This window comes from Rattus rattus, chromosome 16 (genome assembly GCF_011064425.1).
Source record: "Rattus rattus isolate New Zealand chromosome 16, Rrattus_CSIRO_v1, whole genome shotgun sequence".
Classification (NCBI taxonomy): Eukaryota; Metazoa; Chordata; class Mammalia; order Rodentia; family Muridae; genus Rattus; species Rattus rattus.
In genome coordinates, this window is record NC_046169.1 from 29446219 (window position 1) to 29464840 (window position 18622).

The following is an 18622-nucleotide window of genomic DNA, read 5'->3' on the forward strand; positions in this document are numbered from 1 at the left end:
TTCGCCTTGCCCCCTCCCCCTTCTCGGAAACCCGGCCCCCTCACCCTTCGCCCACCCCAGAGCCGCGGTAATGGACCGTTTGGGTTCCGGAATTCCCTTGGATCCCATCTCTGGTACCAGGCTAGCGGGACTCGGCGGAGTCCGGTTTGGGTGGCAAAAGCAGAGGGGGCAGTCAAGATGGGGGGGGGGGATCCGCTTCCTTCACCTAGGAAGGAGGCGGGGCGGGGATGGGATGGGAGTGTGTGTGTGTGGGGGGGTATGGGGAAGTCACGTGGTGCGTGTCGCGCGCTGTGTGCGCGCGGCGCCTGACCCGTCGCCCCGCCCCCTCTTCCTGCGGGGCGGGGGGTCGGGGGGAGGGGCGTCAAGATGGCGGCGGGGAGGTAGGCAGAGCCGGACGCCGCTTCTGCCGCCGCCGCCGCCGCCTCCGCTCCTGTCGCCTCCAGCTCCACACCCGTTCACGGACCGGGAGAAGCTATTCTTTCGTCGGGTCCGGCGGGGAAAGTAAGTCCTTCCCTCAACCCTTTTTTTCTTCCACGCTCATCCTCCCGGACAGCCTCCCACTCCCACCACGGCTCCTCAGGGTCCGTGTGGGGCCGGCTGTGGGGGGAGGCGGCCACTTTACTGCTGTCCGCGCCTCGCTCGCCCGCTGCTTGGTCTCATTCTGCTGTCCGCCCCGCTGGTTCCGGCATTTTCAGCCAGACACCACCGGCCCTGACGGAGTCCCGCTGTCCCGAGCCGGATAGCAGTTCCGAGGCCGGCTCATGCGGACTCCACCGGGGATCGCCTTCCTTGCCTTCTCTCCTCTCTCCGACCTGGAACGTGGGGCGAAACTGAGGCGGACACCCTGTTAGATTCCGCCGGCCCATTGCTCACGGTTCCAGGAGCAAGGAGGGAGGCACCGGGACTCTCTTCCTGGACCTGGTTCTCTGGCGGGTGGGGTGCGTGGGACACGTGGGGGGACATATTTACGCCTCGCCGTGGTGGGCTTAGCGTTCCCTGAAGTGAGCTGAAGTGAGTGAGTGCACCTTCAGACTCTGAGCTCAGTCCGTGCAGAGGGCGATGGCGGTTGGGCATTTGTTCACCTTAGCGGTGTTGGTTGTAGGGAACACTCAAGTTCCTCAAAGCTGTGTCTGCTGGTGTTTTCCCGGGAGTGGCGTGGGATGGGCTCCATCGCTCCGAAGCCTTGGATTTGCCCGAACTGGTGTGATTGTTGCTTTCCTGACCCCGGCATCCAGCTCCTCCCCTTTCCATCCCGGCTTTGTGCCTCTGTTTGGTTAATGTTTGCGGACCACTAACTTGATGCACCCATATAGAAAGCTCTTTTTATGTGTTTGCTCCGTTTACTGTGGGAGGCTTTTGTTTGGGGGAGTCACTGGTTGAGAATTGTGCGGGGTGGAGGGAGCTGGAGATAAAATGAGAGCCCAAGAAAGCATCGTTTTCATCCATTGAATAGCGCAGCCAATTGTAGCCGCACCCGGAAGTTTGTGCTGAACACGTGTTAGGGGAAGGTTATAAAAGGTCCCCTTTGACCTTTAAACGTCGATTGTTTGCAGTGTATGTTGAGTAAAATATTCATATTCTCCGGACTTGAAGAATTAAGGGTAGAATACGGCTCGTAAAGAATGTTCGTGGACGGTTTATTGAACTGTCAAATCCAGAGTGCTCTAGATCTTATTAGCATTTGCATACAGTGCTACACATTAACAGCCTTGATGCCCCAAAGTCAGGGTTGATTTTCATAAGCATTGGGGAAAGAATCATCATTTACGCAGAATGCTGGGATGAAATGTCATTTGCAGAGGTGACTTCAGTCAGATACTAATTTCGATAGCATAGGAACATTAATTTCTGTTTTTTTAAAGCTTTTTTATCCCCAGACATTTTCTGATCAAGGAAGAATTCTTTCTCCTGGCTTCTGTGTGCAGTTTAACTTCATTCTGTGCAAGTTCCTTCACAATTTTACATCCAACTTCATCTTAATTGTCTAAATATTGAAAAAGAGCCTGTATTTATTTGTTTGAATGTTATGTTTGCACTTTTGTATGTCCTTAGATCTTTGAAGTTACTACTTAAAAATGGCCAGTGGGGACACTGGTGATACTTGGGGTAGGGGGGTGGGGGGGTGGAATTTGTTTTTGAGGCTGTCAAAAATTTTACTGTGTAGCCAGGCTGGCCTCCAACTCAAGATTTTCTTGTCATAGCCTCCCTGATGATGAGATTACAGGCCCGCATTGTCATCATGCCCAGTCTCTTCTTTGCTTTAGAAAGATGTGCTTCAAACAACTCCATCGTGTAGATGTGGGTTTGGTGCTTTTCATAGTTTAAGTTGAACTTTGAGTTGAGTCTTGCCACCTGCCAAGGGCAAGAATACACAGGTCTGTTCTTTCCAAAGATCTGTCATGAGGTACAGTAGGTCCTAAGCTTTCTTGCTTAAAATTAAAGTTTCTCTAAAGAGGCCTCTGAGATGGCACTTGCTACTAAGTCTGACTACCTTAAGTCTGATTGATACCTGGGATTCACCTGGTGGAAGAGGGGACAAGTTGTCTTCGGACATCCACACATGGGAGCCATAGCACTGAGGGCCCCCTCCACTGAATGTAATGACAAGTTTTTTTCCAAGACAGGATCTCACTATGTAGCTCTCAGTAGCTGTCCCAGAACTCACTATGTAGACAGGTTGGCCTCTGCCTCCCGAGTGCTGGGATCAAGGGTGTGCACCACCACTGCCCAGCAATGGAGAATTTCTTGAAGAGCAGGAAGTCCTCAGTATATAAGGTGGTTCAAAACATACCAGATAAATTTACTTGTTGGGATATAACAAATAAATTAGAAAACTATTTTCAGATGTTTTTATTACATTCTACTCTAAAATGTTGGTGGCCGAATGGTAGTGAATAAAACACAAAAAGTCTCAAAATGCTTGCTCTGTCCACCTGTGTGTTTTGGAATAGTTTTCTGTTCTATACTGAAATATTTAATTATGCTTACCATAGAATACTGTAAGCTACTTTGACAGTGAATCCTCTGTTAGATTGTCAACCACAGATGGAAAACAGTCTCTTAGTATCTGTAGGGGATTGGATCAAGACCCAGGAAAATAGCAAAAGTCTATAGGAGTTTAAATCCCTTATATAATAATGTCACATTTGCATATAATGTAGGCCCTTCCTCACTTCAGTCTCCAGATTGCTCACACAGCCCAGCAGGTGTATGTGCTGTGTGAGGAGGTATGGGCCCTGATTACCCAGTGAACCATCTACTTGTCATGCAGCGCTTTAATCTTCTGATGAGAAGGTGGCTTTTTGGGTTTTTTTTGTTTGTTTGTTTTGTTTTGTTTTGTTTTTTGAGACAAGGTCTTAGGTCTTACTATGTAACCCTGGCTGGCCTTGAAGTTCCAGTGTAGACCAGCTGGCCTCAGTGCTGGGTTTACATGTGTGGGAATGACATACCACCTTCTCCATTGACTTTGGAATATAGGTGCCTGTGGGTGTGGGGGTCAGTTACAGGGGTGAGAAGGCCAGGATTGTGGGAACATGTGGTACTGGGCTCCAAGCTTGTGTAGCTGTTAGCTTGTTGCATTCTTCAGTCTAGGCTTTAGCTCCTTCTCTGTGATAAGGAGGATACTCTTGGGTTATGCTGAGGAAAAGAAAAACCCAATCATAAAAAATATTAATGGTGCCAGAGTGTGTGGCTGTAATCTTAGCACTGGGGTCAGCATCAGTAATTCAAGGTCACCCTGGGATAAATGATACCCTGCCTCAAAAAACTTAACAGAGGTATTGGTCAACTAAATTTGAGGTAGTGGTGATGAGTTTTTGCTTTCCCTTCTCCAATTTGTTTTTTTTTTTAAGTATTTGAAACAGCGTCTCTTTACATAGTCTCGGCCTTCCTAGAACTCATTATGTTGACCAGGCTAGCTTGTAACTCAAAGAACTAAATCTGCCCCCCTCTACCTCCCAAGTGCTGGGGTTAAAGAGGTCTCTGTGTATGTGTTTGTTTATTTGAGGCAGGTTTCTTGGTAACAGTCTGGCTCTCTTGGAACTACTTTGTAGACCAGGTTGGCCTCGAACTCAAAGAGGCCTCTCTCTCTTGAGTGCTGGGATCAAAGGTGTTTGACTTCACTCCCAGCTCTGTTTATAATTTTCAGTGGAGGGTGGGTGTGGGTGTGTGTGTGTGTCTGTGGGGGTGTATCTCAGGTTAGCCATGAACTCCTTAATCAGTTGACTATTACCTTGGACATCTTACCCTTCTATCCCCACTTTGTAAGTGCTGGGATTGCAGGCTCCTTCAAATCCTCAAACTGAATGTCCGTCTTCAGTCTGTTCTGATGGTGAATTTTTTTGTTTTGTTTTGTTTTGTTTTGTTTTTCAAGTCCTTGAATTCAGTCTGTAGATAGACCAGGCTAGTCTCAAACTCAGATCTGTCTGCCTCTGCTTCCAGAATGTTGGAATTTAAAGGTATACGATGAAGATGGGTCTTGGATTTTATTTTGATAGAGGTTTTTACTAAATCATCGAGGCTGGCCTGACTGTATAGTTCAGCCTGGTTTTGTGTGATCTATCTCAGCCTCTTGAGTAGCTAGGGTCCTAGGTCTATGCTACTAGGTGGCCCTATGCTATTTAAGGAGGAGGAGGAAAAAACAAGCCACCTGTTTTGTTGTATTTTTGAGACAAGGTTTTTTTCATGTAACCTTGGCTATCCTAAAACTCACTTCGAAGACCAGCCTTGTAGTGATCCTCCTGCCTCTGCCTCTTTTGAGTGTTGGGACTAAAGGCATTTACTCCCCTGCTGTTCCTTTTTTTTTTTTTTTTTTAAAGATTTATTTCTTTATACACTGTAGCTGTCTTCAGACACACCAGAAGAGGGCATTCGATCCCATTGCAGATGGTTGTGAGCCACCATGTGGTTGCTGGGAATTGAACTCAGGACCTCTGGAAGAGCAGTCAGTGTTCTTAACCGCTGAGCCATCTCTCCAGTCCCCCTATTTTGTTTTTCATTCAGGCAAAAGTACTTGCTAAGTAGTATCTGTGCACATTTGGAAATGATTGCCAGTTGCCTTCACATCTGGTTGTCTGCACAACTTGAGATACTTTACTCGTATTTTATAGAACTATTTTAAATTTTTAAGTTTAATTATTTTACTCATTCACTTACATCCTGTTCACTGTCCCTCCCACCCCAGTTAATTTTAGATATATAAATTTTTTATTGTTTTATCTCATGTATACCAGTGTTTGTATGCATATATGTATACATGTATGTCACATGTATGCTTGGTGCCCAAGGAGGCGAAAAGGTGTTAGGTCCTCTGGAACTGGACTAATAGATGGTCGTGTGCTGCCAAGTAGATGCTGGGAACCAAACCCATGTTCTCTAGAGGAGCAGTGAGTGCTCTTTAATGACACTGCCATCTTCAGCCTCTTGTAGAGCTATTTAAAAATGAATTATTGGATAGATTGCTGTCATTAAAGTTGGTATTCTGGGGAGTCCAATGGTGTGGCATTTATATAAAAGAGATCATTTTGTATTTTCAGGTTTGTCAATGGTCAGTAAATGTGCTTGCTGAAAAGCTTGACCATTTGAAATTGATCCCATTGTAAAGGTAACACCTAACTCAAAAAAGTCCTTTTTACTTCCTCATATGCCTTGCTCCCTACCCCTGTTACCACACATATATACACTTTAAAAATAAGTTTTTCTTTCTTTTTGAGGCAGTATGCTTGGCTAGCCTAGAACTCAGATTGGCTAGTGCTAAGTACTAGGATTAAAGGCATTTTCCATGCTTGACCATTAACAGAAAATTTTAAGACCTAGCACACAACTGTAATGACAGTATGCAGGAGGATTATTACTTCAAGGTGAGCCTAGGCTAAGTGTGATGAGACTATCAAAAGAAAAGACAACCAGGGAAAAATTGGCTGCAAATATTCACTCTAGGTATCTCTCTCTCTCTCTCTCTCTCTCTCTCTCTCTCTCTCTCTCTCTCATTGAACACAAGAGTCTTAGAAGTTCTTAAGACTGTCTGCAGATGAAGAAACAACCTTGGTGTTTTACTTGGCTGTATTACAGCACTACTAGGGGATGCGTGCAGTTCTTTTGTTCTGTTGTTTCTGACTCTGCAGTGCCTCAGCTGCTTCCTACCCTCGTCTCACATGAAGAGCTCTAGGTCTCTGCTGTCTTGTCCATGCTGATAAGGATCAGTGTTGTTATTTACCTCTTGCTCTTTTGGGTGACATTGCTTTTCAGGATTTCCTGCCAAAGTAGTACATAACTTCTACACACCCTCCTCAGTTAGCCTCTCTATGAATGCTTTAAAATGTGATTTTGGTAAAAGTGGAATTTTGTTTTGTTGTTTTTCAATTACGATTTCCTTGTCTATCCCTGGCAAAAGTGGAACTTTTTGATGTACATTTGCAGTTGACAATTCTGTGGGTTAATTGTTGGGCTTGTTAGATTGCTGCATGACAGAGGTCCCCTTGAGTTGAGGTGTAAACTCCTTGGCAGACACAGTGTCAGTTTCCTACGTGCAACTGTGTTTTGAGTTTATACTGTAAAATGTTTTCCCCCTCGAGATTAAACAGCTTTTATGAAACCAGGAGCTTAGCCAGGGCAACTCTTAAGGGCTTTCTCCATTTAGCACTGAAGTTCTGTGAGTCTGTCTCATATGAGACTATGATTAAATACTAAGAGTCGCTTAATGCAATTAGAAAATGCAATAAGTGCTCTGCCTGTTCTCTTACTTCCTGCAGAAGAGGACGACTAGAAAAATGTGCGCCCCACTGCCTGGAAAGCTCCATAGACTGATCTTGCATGTGAGAAAGACACATCAACTGTTCTCCTCACTGTTTCTAGTGAGGTCAGAGAGTCTCACCTGTTCCTTTGTGTTTGGTTGTCTTTTCTGCTGGCGTTGAGTCGCAGGCCTTACTTATGTATGCTAGGCATCATCTCTGAGTTTTATCCTCTTAAGTTGGCAGGTAAAAGTTGCATATGTTTTTTGGTGGGAGGGAGTGGGAGGTTTGAGGCAGGATTTCTCTGTGTAGTCCTGGCTGTCCTGGAACTTACTCCATAGACCAGACTGGCCTTGAACTTAGAGAGATCTACCTGCCTCTGCCTCCTCAGTACTGGGACTAAAGGTGTGCATCACCACTGCCTGACTCTATGTTTGTTTTTGATACACAGAACCTTTGGAATGGCCAAAGAACCTTTATCTCTGAAGTGCAGTTTGAGATGCATGCTAATGGAGTGCTTAGGGCTCTCTGGGCATCTTGTATGAATATCAAAACATTCTTCCCTTCCACATTTTTATACTTTTAATGTTCATTTTAAAGAAATCATTTAAAGGTCAAAGCGTAGTGGTACAGGCCTTTGATCCTAAGACTCAGGATCTCTGTTACTTCAAGGCCAGCTTGGTCTATAAAGGGAGTCCAGAATAGCCAGGGCTCTGTTACACAGAGAAATCCTGTTGTCGTTGTTGTTTTATTTTTTTTTATTTTTTTTATTTTTTTTTTTTTGCGGAGCTGGGAACCAAACCCAGGGCCTTGCGCTTCCTAGGCAAGCGCTCTACCACTGAGCTAAATCCCCAACCCTGTTGTTTTATTTTTTAAAGGCACTTAAAAAGCTCTTTGAGGTTGAGTATAGAAGTCCGGGCCTTTAATCCTAGCCCTATATTAGTACCGAGAACCAAATCCTGGTCCTCTGCAAGAGTAACAAGTTCTTAAGCTCTGGGCTGTCTCTGCAGCCCTAGTTCTCTCTTGTTTTGAGCCAGGGTTGGTTGTACAGGCAATTCTGGCCTGGTCTCCAGCCCACTTTAACCTCAGCTTCCCCTTAACCTGGAATTCTTTCCATTTTAGTCTGAGTGTCTAGCATTTATTCCAAGGCAGAACATTAAAATTTGATGTCATTTTCTATTTCCTAGCTGGAAAGGACACCAGTGAGCTTGGATCACTTTGTCTATGTAAACTATAGGAGGGTGTAGTACTCCGGGATGTATAACCTGCTACTCGGATTGTTATGAGGTGAAGTGTGTGATGTGTAAAAAGTCTGCCTCCAGCATGTTGAGGCATTACCCACACTGACTTACTTAACCTTTCCTCCTTTCTGCCCAAGATGGTTTTCTTCTCTGGAATTTTCATAGAAAACTGGTTTCCTTTCTACCTGGTTCTGCCTTCAGCTTCAGTCAGGATATCCACCTGATATTTGCGTTTGTTAGAACTTGTGTCTAAGTGCTACACAGGTAGATGGGACCTGGGCAGAGCAGAGAATTTCTCTTGAGTTCTGTATGTTAGATTGTGGCTGTGGCTCTTTGCTAGCCCTTTGTGGAGTGTCATGGATGCATCATTGCATCACACAGCTGAAGTATCGTTTATGTAGCACATATTTGTTTCCAGGGGAAAAAACTGCTCACAGTAATGTACATGTAACTTAGAAAAATTTAAATTGGAGATGTTTAAAATTCTTTTGTGTGTGTGTGTGTGTGTGTGTGTGTGTGTGTGTGTGTGTGTGTGTGTGTGTGTGTGTGTGTTTTTCTCGGAGCTGGGGACCGAACCCAGGGCTTTGCACTTCCTAGGCAAGCGCTCTACCACTGAGCTAAATCCCCAACCCCGATGTTTAAAATTCTTAAAATTAACGTATGGGTATGGATTTTGCTTGCATGTATGTTGGTGTACCATGTTGGTGCCTTGCTCCAGGAAGCCAGAAGAGGGTGTTGGATCTTCTATAATGTGACACAGACAGTTGTGAGCAGTGATGTGAGTGTTAGGAATTGAACCTACGTTCTCTGGAAGAGCAGCAAGTGCTCTTTCCAGCCCTAAACATACAGAGTTTCTTTGCTAAATACATTGGAACACATATGTCTTCATTTTTCCAACCACTGCACTTTTTAAAAAGATTTATTTACTTTATGTATATGAGTACACTGTCGCTGTCTTCAGACACACCAGAAGAGGGCATCAGATCCCATGACAGATGGTTGTGAGCCACCATGTGGTTGCTGGGATTAGAACTCAGGACCTCTGGCAGAGCAGCCAGCGCTCCTAACCTCTCAGCCATGTCTCCAGCCCCCACCACTGCAGCACTTCTAACTAACACCTGTTGGAGTGGACGTCTTCCTGTGTCCGCTCTGCTCCAGCCTCTCTGTTTGCTTTTGTGCTGGCGTCAGTACTCTTCTCAATCAGAAACTTAATTGGCAAGCTGTCCTGTGTCTGTAGTGGCCCGTATCACTGTAGAAGGATGCATGAGGTCATAGACCATAACCTGCTCACGGATGGGCTCCCAGTGACTTCACTGGAAGGTAGTGTTTAGAAGATACTTGACATTCTGGTTATTTCTTCCCCTGAACTCAGTGCTGTCATCAACCTAGGAAGATGTGCACACTTCACTTTTGCCTCTTTCGAGCTTGTAGTGTGTTTATTTTATTTGTAGCCCTGGCTGTTCTGGAACTCACTATGTAGACCAGGCTGGCCTCAGACTCACAGATAGAAGCCTGCCTCTGCGTTGGAAGTGCTGGGATTAAAGGCATGCGCCAGCCACCATGGTCATCTTCATAGTGTTTTGGATAAACTCTTAATTGTGTTTCTATGTCCTTTCATTTTATTGTGAGGTCTCTGGGATCAAAGACTTCCTCTTTTATCTTTTTTTCTCACATGTAGCAGGAGCCTCATAAGTACTGAATGAATAGCTCTGGTGGAAAAGGTTTGATTGTTTGTATTCAGAAGAGAGTTAATATTTTTCATTTTTTCCTAAAGATGGTGGAACCAGGGCAAGATTTACTACTTGCGGCCTTGAGCGAGAGCGGGATTAGTCCGAATGACCTCTTTGATGTTGATGGTGGAGATGCTGGGCTTGCCACCCCTACTCCCCCTTCAGTTCAACAGGTAACAGTTTGTCCAATCTTCCAGAATTTCTTCTTAATTTGCAATATCTATTGTTATTTATTAATAACACCAGTAATTTGTTTCCTGTTTGTGGTATTGGGCATTGAACATAGGGACTTGTGCATGCTAGGCAAGCACTTTACTGCGGATGTATAGCCTTAGCCCTTTAATTGACATTTTAGGAAAAGACACTATTGCCAGGCAGTGGTGGCACATACCTACATTCAATCCCAACACTTGCGAGGCAGGGGCAGATGGAGCTCCTAGCCAGTCTGGTCTACAGAGTGAGTTCCAGGACGGCTAGGGCTGCACAGAGACAGAAAAGCCTTATCTCCAAAGAGAAAGAAACAAAAAAATGTGTTTATGTTATTAGTAAGCTTTGTCTTTAAAGCTACATGAGAATGTTTTTAAGTTGTTTGCTTTTTTTTTTTTTTAATGAGATAGAGGTTATTGGCATCAAAACCAAGACATTGCTTTCCTTATTGCTTAGCATTTGTATGGGAAGAACATTAATTTCCTTTGCAGTTGCCTTTGGTCTTTATTGTGACTTCTGTATTTACATTTGCTAAATGCAAATATAAAATTCTGATACTAGTTTAGCTTTGTGGAGATTTTATGATGTTATAATATGTGGCGTTATGTAGGTGATGTTATAATAGGTGTAGCGATTGATTGCACATTCTGTTTGATTGTATTCTCTTCCTCCTCTTCTTCCTCTTTTCCTTTTTTCAAGACAGGGTTTCTCTGTATAGTGTCATGGAACTCACTCTGTAGATCAGGCTGGCCTCAAACTCAGAGATCTAGCCTGCATCCGCTTCAATAGTGCTGTCATTAAAGGAGTGAGCTACCATGGCCTTCTGTTTTCCTGTAAAACTCTTGTGTGTGTGGTTCTGGGGTCTGAGCAAGGATTCTGCAGGCTCTGCAAGTTCTCTACCACTCAAGTAGAATCCCGCTCTGCAGGGTTTGTCTTTAATAAAATAAATGCAACTCTTGTTGTTGAAACAGATGTCATTGCTGTCCGCCCTTTTCTTTGTTACTTTCTCTACAGTCGGTGCCACTTAGTGCATTAGAACTAGGTTTGGAGACAGAAGCAGCAATTCCTGTTAAACAAGAACCCGAGATGATGTCTACTCCGGCACTGTTAAATGTGAGGGTAAGAGCCACAGAGATTTGCTAGTATTTTAAAATAGTTTAGATTGGTAGCAAAAATATAAATAGAAGATCATTAGCCCTGGCTAGCCTTAATCTCCCTAGTAACAAGATGCTAGTGTATTGTAATCATAAAACACTTTTTAAAAGTCAAAATAGAGGATGAATATAATGTTACCTCACTTCTTTCATGGTTGAATGACTTGGCTTTTTTTGCTTATTATGCTCTAACTTTTATGTGATTAATTATGCTTTACATGCAGTTCTTTTACTCTTACCTCAGGTGTAGCCAATATCAATAGAATTCAAGGGATCTAAAATAATTGGTTGAACTGAACTGGTTAAAATTTGTCAATTTTTATTATTAGTTTAAAAGTGCTAAGTAGGGGTTGGGGATTTAGCTCAGTGGTAGAAAGGCCCTGGGTTCGGTCCTCAGCTCCGGGGGTGGGGGAGAGACAAAATAACAAAAGTGGTAAATCGCAGTCTAGAAGATTTTTATTGAAAGTAAGTAAAGGGACAAGGGCACTTTGTCTAGCTTAGTGCTAGAATACTCCTATTTTGCAGGGCCTGGGATGAGCCCGGCACCATAAGAACATTTACACCAGTGATATGCAGAAATACTCAGTGACCTTTAGCCACAAGCTAGCATTTTCAAATTGGCTTCGTTATTTACTTATCTGTTTGTCCATTTATTTCCTTATTTTTGAGATCGGGTCTTGTGCAGGCTCGGTATGCGCTCAGCTTTTGCTCTTTGTCTCCTGGCCGTGGGCTCACAGGCCTGGGCTACTCTGCTCAGCTTTGCTCCTCCCCATCTTCTTTTCACTTCTCCTCCTTCTAACAACACCAACAGTATGTGGCTTTGTATGAGACTGTTGACAGTAACCACCTTAGCTCTAGGATTTGGAGTTCACCTGGCTAGGTTATCCAGGGATTTTAGTTCTAGGCTTTAGTGTAGCCTGTATGACAGCAAACAGCACTGACCAGGAGGGACACTGGTCATGTTCTGTGGTCAGATGTAAGGCACTGTTGCCATATTTCAGATCCAACCTGGACTCCTGGAGCCATGTGGTAGGCTGTCCTCTGACTTCTATAGTAAATCTATTTGTGGAGAAAATTTAACTTTTTTTTTTTTTTTTTTTAAAAAAAAAGAAATGCAGGGGCTGAGAGATGGCTCAGCAGTTAAGAGCTGGACTATGGAGCTGGAGAGATGGCTCAGTGGTTAGAGCACTGACTGCTCTTTCAAAGGACCTGAGTTCAATTCCCAGCAACCACATGGTGGGTGGCTCACAGCCATCTGTAATGGGGTCTGATATCCTCTTCTGGTGTGTCTGAAGTATAAAATAGTATAAAAGTATAAAATATTTTTTTTAAAAAAATTTAAAAAAAAAATGAAAGGAAAAGAAAGAAATACAATATTAAACCCACAAACCTGGCCTCAAAGGGCTCAAGCAGTTTACTGACCCAGCAGTTAAGAGCTGCTGGTACCGTAGAGCATCTATACAGGCAGTTGACTTGTGCCTGTAACTCCAGCTCAAGGGCTGTCTGATGCTCCTAGCCCCACAGACACCTGCACATACTCGTAACCATAGAGATTAAAAGAAAAAAAATGGCATTGGAAACACTTTGTCGTCGTCGTCCCCCACCCCCCCAACCTTTTTTTTTTTTTTTTTTTTTTTTTTGAGACAGGCTTCTCTGTAGCTCTCTGACTGAACTTCCTCTGTAGACCAGGCTGGCCTCAACCTGGGAGATCTGCCTGTCTCAGCTTTTGAGGTGCTGTGATCACCACTCCGCAAGAATAGAGATCTTTTTAAAAAAAAAATTGGACTCAGTAAAATCTAGGTCTCCAATGGTTGTATAGTTTGTTCAGTGTTGTCTGCCTAGCTGGCAGTATTGGCTGTGGAACCTTTCCTTGTTACTCGGCTTATATTGGAGTTATTTAAGTCACAGTGGTTTAGGATAGCTGCTCTTAGAGTTCCCTTGATGGTTGTATAAAACGTCAGATTACTACTATACCCTTTCCTGAGTGTTGTGTTTTTTTATTTTGTTCTTTTTTTTTTTTTTTCGGAGCTGGGGACCGAACCCAGGGCCTTGCGCTTCCTAGGCAAGTGCTCTACCACTGAGCTAAATCCCCGACCCCCTGAGTGTTGTGTTTTAACCTGATAATTTTATAGCTAATCATTTAAGTTAGAAATAAGGTCACATTACTTAAGCAAGAATAGAATAAAGTTTAGATTGGGTGTGTGTTGACTCTGGGCTTATTATACATGCCCAGCAGGCATGTGGTCAAAGGACAACCTTCAGTGCCGGTCCTCACTCTTTTAACCTTGTTGGAGACAGGGTCTGTCTCTGCCTCCCACACAGGAGCAGTGGGATTACAGGTGCGTTCTGGATCCTGGGGATTCAAGGCTCTCCTGTCTTCACCACAGTCAGCTCACCCTTCTGAGCCCACTCTCCAGCCTCTAGTTTTAGATTTCTAAATGGCCTAATGTGGTTTTGATGCAGACTATTAAAGTCAAATTGAGTGTGTGAAATAATTGTTTTCTTTTTTAGCAGCAGCCTCCATCCACTACAACATTCGTGCTGAATCAAATCAATCAACTTCCAACCTTGGGATCTACAATTGTAATGACTAAAACACCACCTGCAACAACGAATAGGCAAACCATCACTTTGACTAAGTTCATCCAGACCACTGCAAACACACGCCCTTCAGTTTCAGCACCAGCAGTACGGAATGCCATCCCCCCTGCTCCCGCAAAAGACCAAGTTCAGCTAAAGGATTTACTCAAAAATAATAGTTTAAATGAACTCATGAAACTGAAGCCACCTGCCAATATCGCTCAGCCAGTTGCAACTGCGGCTAGTAAGTTCATTCTCAGTTACTGGAACTCTGTCTTTCCCAAGCAGGTTTGGTTTTTTGTGTTCTTTACAAGTGGTTTTGGATGTTCTGTTTAATATTTATTTTTTCTTTGCGTGTGCCTGAGTGTATTTATGTGCACCACCTGCATTAAGTACCCGTAGAGGCCAGAAAAGGTTGTCAGAGTCCACTGGAACGGGAGCTAGATTCTTTACATTTACTCTCTTTTTCTTTTCTTTTGTTGTTGTTTTTTGAGGATGGTTTCTCTATGTAGCCCTGGTTGTCCTGGAACTCATTCTGTAGACCAGGTTGGCCCTCAAACTCATAGAGCTCTACCTGCCTCTGCCTCCCGAGTGTTGGAATTAAAGGCTTGTACCACAATGGCCTGTCTTAATAGTGGGTGTTAACAGTCTTTGAAACATCTTTTTGTTGCGCACTTATACCTTATGGTGGGTGTATGATTCTAGCTCCCTTCTGGACTTTGAGATCCTGTTGGGAAGAAAGTTGTAATCAGTACTCTCTGGGGGCTTGTATTGTATGGCAGAGGCGGGTAGTGAATAATTGTATTTATTTCTGAGACAGCCCTGGTGCTGTGAAGAGAAGTAAAAGGTGTGTTGTGGTGTGTTTGGTGCATGTGCATTCCTGCCTTTGTCTGTTCTGCCCATCAACTCCTTCCCCCAGTCTCCTGGTGGGGAGTGTTTCCCAGGGATCCTCTTGTTAAGACCATAACCAGCTTTCTGTTGTTGTTTTTCATTTTTACCTTGTTTTTGTTTTTGTTGTTTTGGATTCGTTTTGGGACAGGTTTTCTCTGTATTCCTGTCTGGAACTTGCTCTGTAGATCAGGCTGGCCTCCAACTCAGCGATGTGCTTGCCTCTGCCTCCCAAGTGCTGGGATTAAAGGCTTGTAGCTTTTTTATTTTCAAAGACTTAACTTTATATATATTATATAATTTAATATATTATTATATTTAATATATATAATTTATATATATATATTACATATATATATTTATTTCATGTATATAAACTTTCATGTATGTCTGTACCATGTGTGCAGTGCTGGTGGAGGCCAGGAGAGGTTATTGGGTCATCCAGGACTGGAGTTATAGATGGTGTAAACTGTCACTGGGTGTCGGAAATTGGACCCAGGTTCTCTGGAAGAGCAACCAGTGTTCCTAACCACTGAGCCATCTCTGTAGTTCAGCACCAGGCTCGCTTTCTTCCTTCCTTCCTTCCTTCCTTCCTTCCTTCCTTCCTTCCTTCCTTCCCTCCCTCCCCCCTCCCTTCCTCCCTTTCTTTTTTTAAATATGAGGTCTGGGGAATGAACATGAAATTCTGGTCATTTACAAACTATTCTGCTCTAGGAGCTAGATAGGTTTTTATAAAGCCCTCAAATTTCCTAGTTACTGTGGTTAAGATAACATTTTAGGAGTAAATTAGGGGTGGTCTGTCCTTCCCTTTTTTAAAAGATTTATTTTATATATATGAGGACACTGTAGCTGTCTTCAGACACACAAGAATGGAGATTGGGGATCCCATTACAGATGGTTGGGAGCCACCATGTGGTTGAACTCAGGACCTCTGGAGTCAGTGCTCTTAACTGCTGAGCCATCTCTCCAGCCCCTCCTTTTTTTACTTCAAACTATAGTATAGATTTTTTTATTTTTAATTTTATTCTTTTGGAGACAGTCTTGCCCAGGCCACTGTACTCTCAGTGGCTTCCCTACCTCAAATCAAGCACCTGACTACAGGAATTACAGACATGCATACAGCGTCTTGCTTGGCTAAGTGTAGTGGCTTTCTTACTGTTTTTTGTTTTTTTTTTTTTTTTTTTAGATTTTTTTTTTTTTTTTTTTTTGATTAAACTTCAGTGCTGTTTTCAGACACACCAGAAGAAGAGGGCATCGGATCTCATTACAGACGGTTGTGAGCCACCATGTGGTTGTTGGGATTTGAGCTCAGGACCTCTGGAAGAGCAGTCAGTGCTCTTAACCATTGAGCCATCTCTCCAGACCCTTACTGTTGTTTTTAATTTCAAAAAAATGTTAGGTGTGGGATGTATCTGCACCATGTGTGTGCATTATCCATGGAAGTTAGAAGCAGTAGCAGATTCCTTGGAACTGAAGTGACAGAAGACTGTGAAGTTGCCCTTGCTCTCTGGTCAGTACCTTACTTTGAGACAGGGTTTCTCACTGAGCCTGTAGCTCACAAACATGGCTGCTTGTTTTTGTTCGTAAACCACAAGCATCCTGTTGTCTTCCCTGTGCTGAGAGTATGGGTGTGTGCTACAACAGCAAGCTCTTCGTACGCGTTCTTAGCGTGCAGACTCGGGCCCCTGTGTTTGGGCAGTGAGCACATTGCTGAGTAAGCCATAAGCCATCTCCCTAGCTTACTGTGGTGGTGTTGATCTGAAATTTGTAAACAAACAGAAACAACAAAAGGAACATTGCATGAATATGTGTTCCTCTTGCCAAGGGAGCATGCTAGTCATCTTCGTATTGTTCCAGCTGTAATGTCTGTGTTTAAGGGAGTCCCCTGTATTTTGTTTGAAGTGAAGCAGAGAAGTATCTCAAAAGTAATGCTGGTTTTTGGTATTTGTACTAAATTATTAAGTAGTTCTGACTAACGTATGCTTAATGAATTTTTTCATAATTATAAAATTTCTCATGTACATTTTTTCCCTTTCTTTTTTGAGACGGGATTTCACTATATAGCCCAGGTTGGCTTGGAAATTTCTATGGAACCAGGATGGCCTCAGTCTCACAAATCTGCCTGCCATGGCTTCCTGAGTGCTAGGATTAAAGGCATTTTCCATCCACACAGGCCCATATTCCCCTCAGTTACTGTCTGCCTAAGTGTTCTATAAACGGTATAGCTTTGAGGTTCAGTGAGGTTCAGTAAGTGCACCTGGGCCTGCTTCTCCACACCCACATCAGGCAGGTCACAGTCACTGTGACTCCACTTCCAAGAGGATCTTACGTCCATATTTAGCCTCTGCAGGCACTGCACACATATGGTACATGATACATATACTTAGGCACATATACGTATAAATATATATAAAATCCTAAGTCAATCTTCAAACTAACCTACAGTAATTTGAGTGCTTTCGTGGTTATGCTTAATTTAGTGGTACAATATTTTGATACTCTTGTTTTTTAAACTGAATTTGTAAACTAGAGGAAAAGAAATGAGATGTGTAAAGTGTAGTCTGCTTTTCTTCCTGCAGCTGATGTCAGCAATGGCGCAGTTAAAAAAGAGTCTTCTAATAAAGAAGTAGCAAGGGTATGGATAAATGACATGAAGATGAGAAGCTTTTCCCCCACTATGGTGAGTTATAAACGGCGTTACTAGTTTTGTGTAATGTGGAAGTTACTTGGTTAAAATTTAGAAAAATCCAACAGAGTTCAGCGCCAGCCTGGTCTGCATACTGAGTTCCAGGACAGCCAGGGAGAAACCCTGTCTTCTGGGGAGAGAGGGCGTGGGGGTGAGGGTTTCAGGAAGTTTTTTTTACTACAAGTTGGTTGGTTAATTACAAAAACTTAGTAGGGCTGAACTGACATCTGTCACAGGTGGTGGTGTTTCTGCAGTACTGAGCTTTTTAATTCAGCTCCCTGATGAGCAGTAATGACAGAATAGTGTTTACCATACTTTTGATAACTTGGTAGAATTCAAACAAGTGACGGGTTAAGAGCTGTCAAATCATGCAGTAATCTGAATAAATTGTTACAGTAAGTTTTTCTTTAACTGGCAGTGCTGTGTGCCCAGGTCAGGTGGCACTATGCATTCGTTAGATAATATTTCTGTGTGACACTGTGTCTCTAAGTGACTTTGCTTCACGAGTTCCTTTTCAGCAAACATAATATTTAGTACCATACATATTTAAGGAATTGTATGAGAAACATCAAAAGGTATAATGTAGAGAGAGTGTGGTGGCACACTGCTTTAAACCTGAGGGAAGAAAAGGTATAAGAATGGCTCTGGCACATGAGTAAGGGACACCGTGATTACACAAGCACTGAGAGGCACTAAGGTGCTGTTGGGTCTGCTCTCAGGTCAGTGAGCCAAGGCATACAGTAGAAATGGCAGTGGGAGATCACGTTGTATAAAGGACTGTGGTTATAAATACATGCTAGAGGAAGGAAGGGCCTAATCGTGGGTTAGTGTGGATAGCATGGTTTGAGGAGTATTTACAAAGAGAAAAAAAATGTCAAAATGGTCATCCTTATTTATATTTGCACATTCTGTAAAATCTTGGTTTGATAGCTTGTCCTTTCCTGTGTCCCACCATTCGTCCCCACACCTTATTTTTTCAAGTTCTGTATTGAAGAGAGAGACTGGGGTTAGAGAGAAATTGTGAGCATTGAGGAGCAAAGTCATTCCAGATGTTGGCTTGAGGGAGTAGAACCCTGTGGGTGGCTCATTTGTGTGTAATTTGTCATTGCTGTCTACCTTTGGACAGGCAGGAGAGGTCCCACAGACTGGGCCTTTGTTTCTGTACTTATGATGGATTGTACTTCTGTGTTACAGAAGGTTCCTGTTGTGAGAGAGGAAGATGAACCAGAAGAAGAAGATGAGGAAGAAATGGGTCATGCAGAAACCTATGCAGAGTATATGCCAATAAAATGTATGTCTTTGGATTTGTCAAAATGACAGACTTAAGTTCCTCTTGAACTTAATTGTCTTAAACCGTGATAGTTAGTGCCTGACAAAGTCAGGTGCCTCAGGATTTGACAGATGTGAG

The 18622-nt window shown here is 43.3% G+C and overlaps 1 protein-coding gene across 1 annotated transcript in view; it reads left to right on the forward strand.

Moving 5' to 3' along the window:
• Positions 1 to 376: 376 nt before the first annotated feature.
• The window catches only part of Sbno1 (strawberry notch homolog 1), a 53835-nt gene continuing 35589 nt past the window's right edge, over positions 377 to 18622 (forward strand). Inside the window, exons 1-6 of the mRNA XM_032887269.1 lie at positions 377 to 501; positions 9744 to 9872; positions 10921 to 11025; positions 13572 to 13884; positions 17108 to 17208; positions 18409 to 18505. Of these exons, the coding sequence (XP_032743160.1) occupies positions 9744 to 9872; positions 10921 to 11025; positions 13572 to 13884; positions 17108 to 17208; positions 18409 to 18505 (745 nt within the window). The 5' untranslated portion in view covers positions 377 to 501. The remainder of the gene's footprint in view (positions 502 to 9743; positions 9873 to 10920; positions 11026 to 13571; positions 13885 to 17107; positions 17209 to 18408; positions 18506 to 18622) is intronic.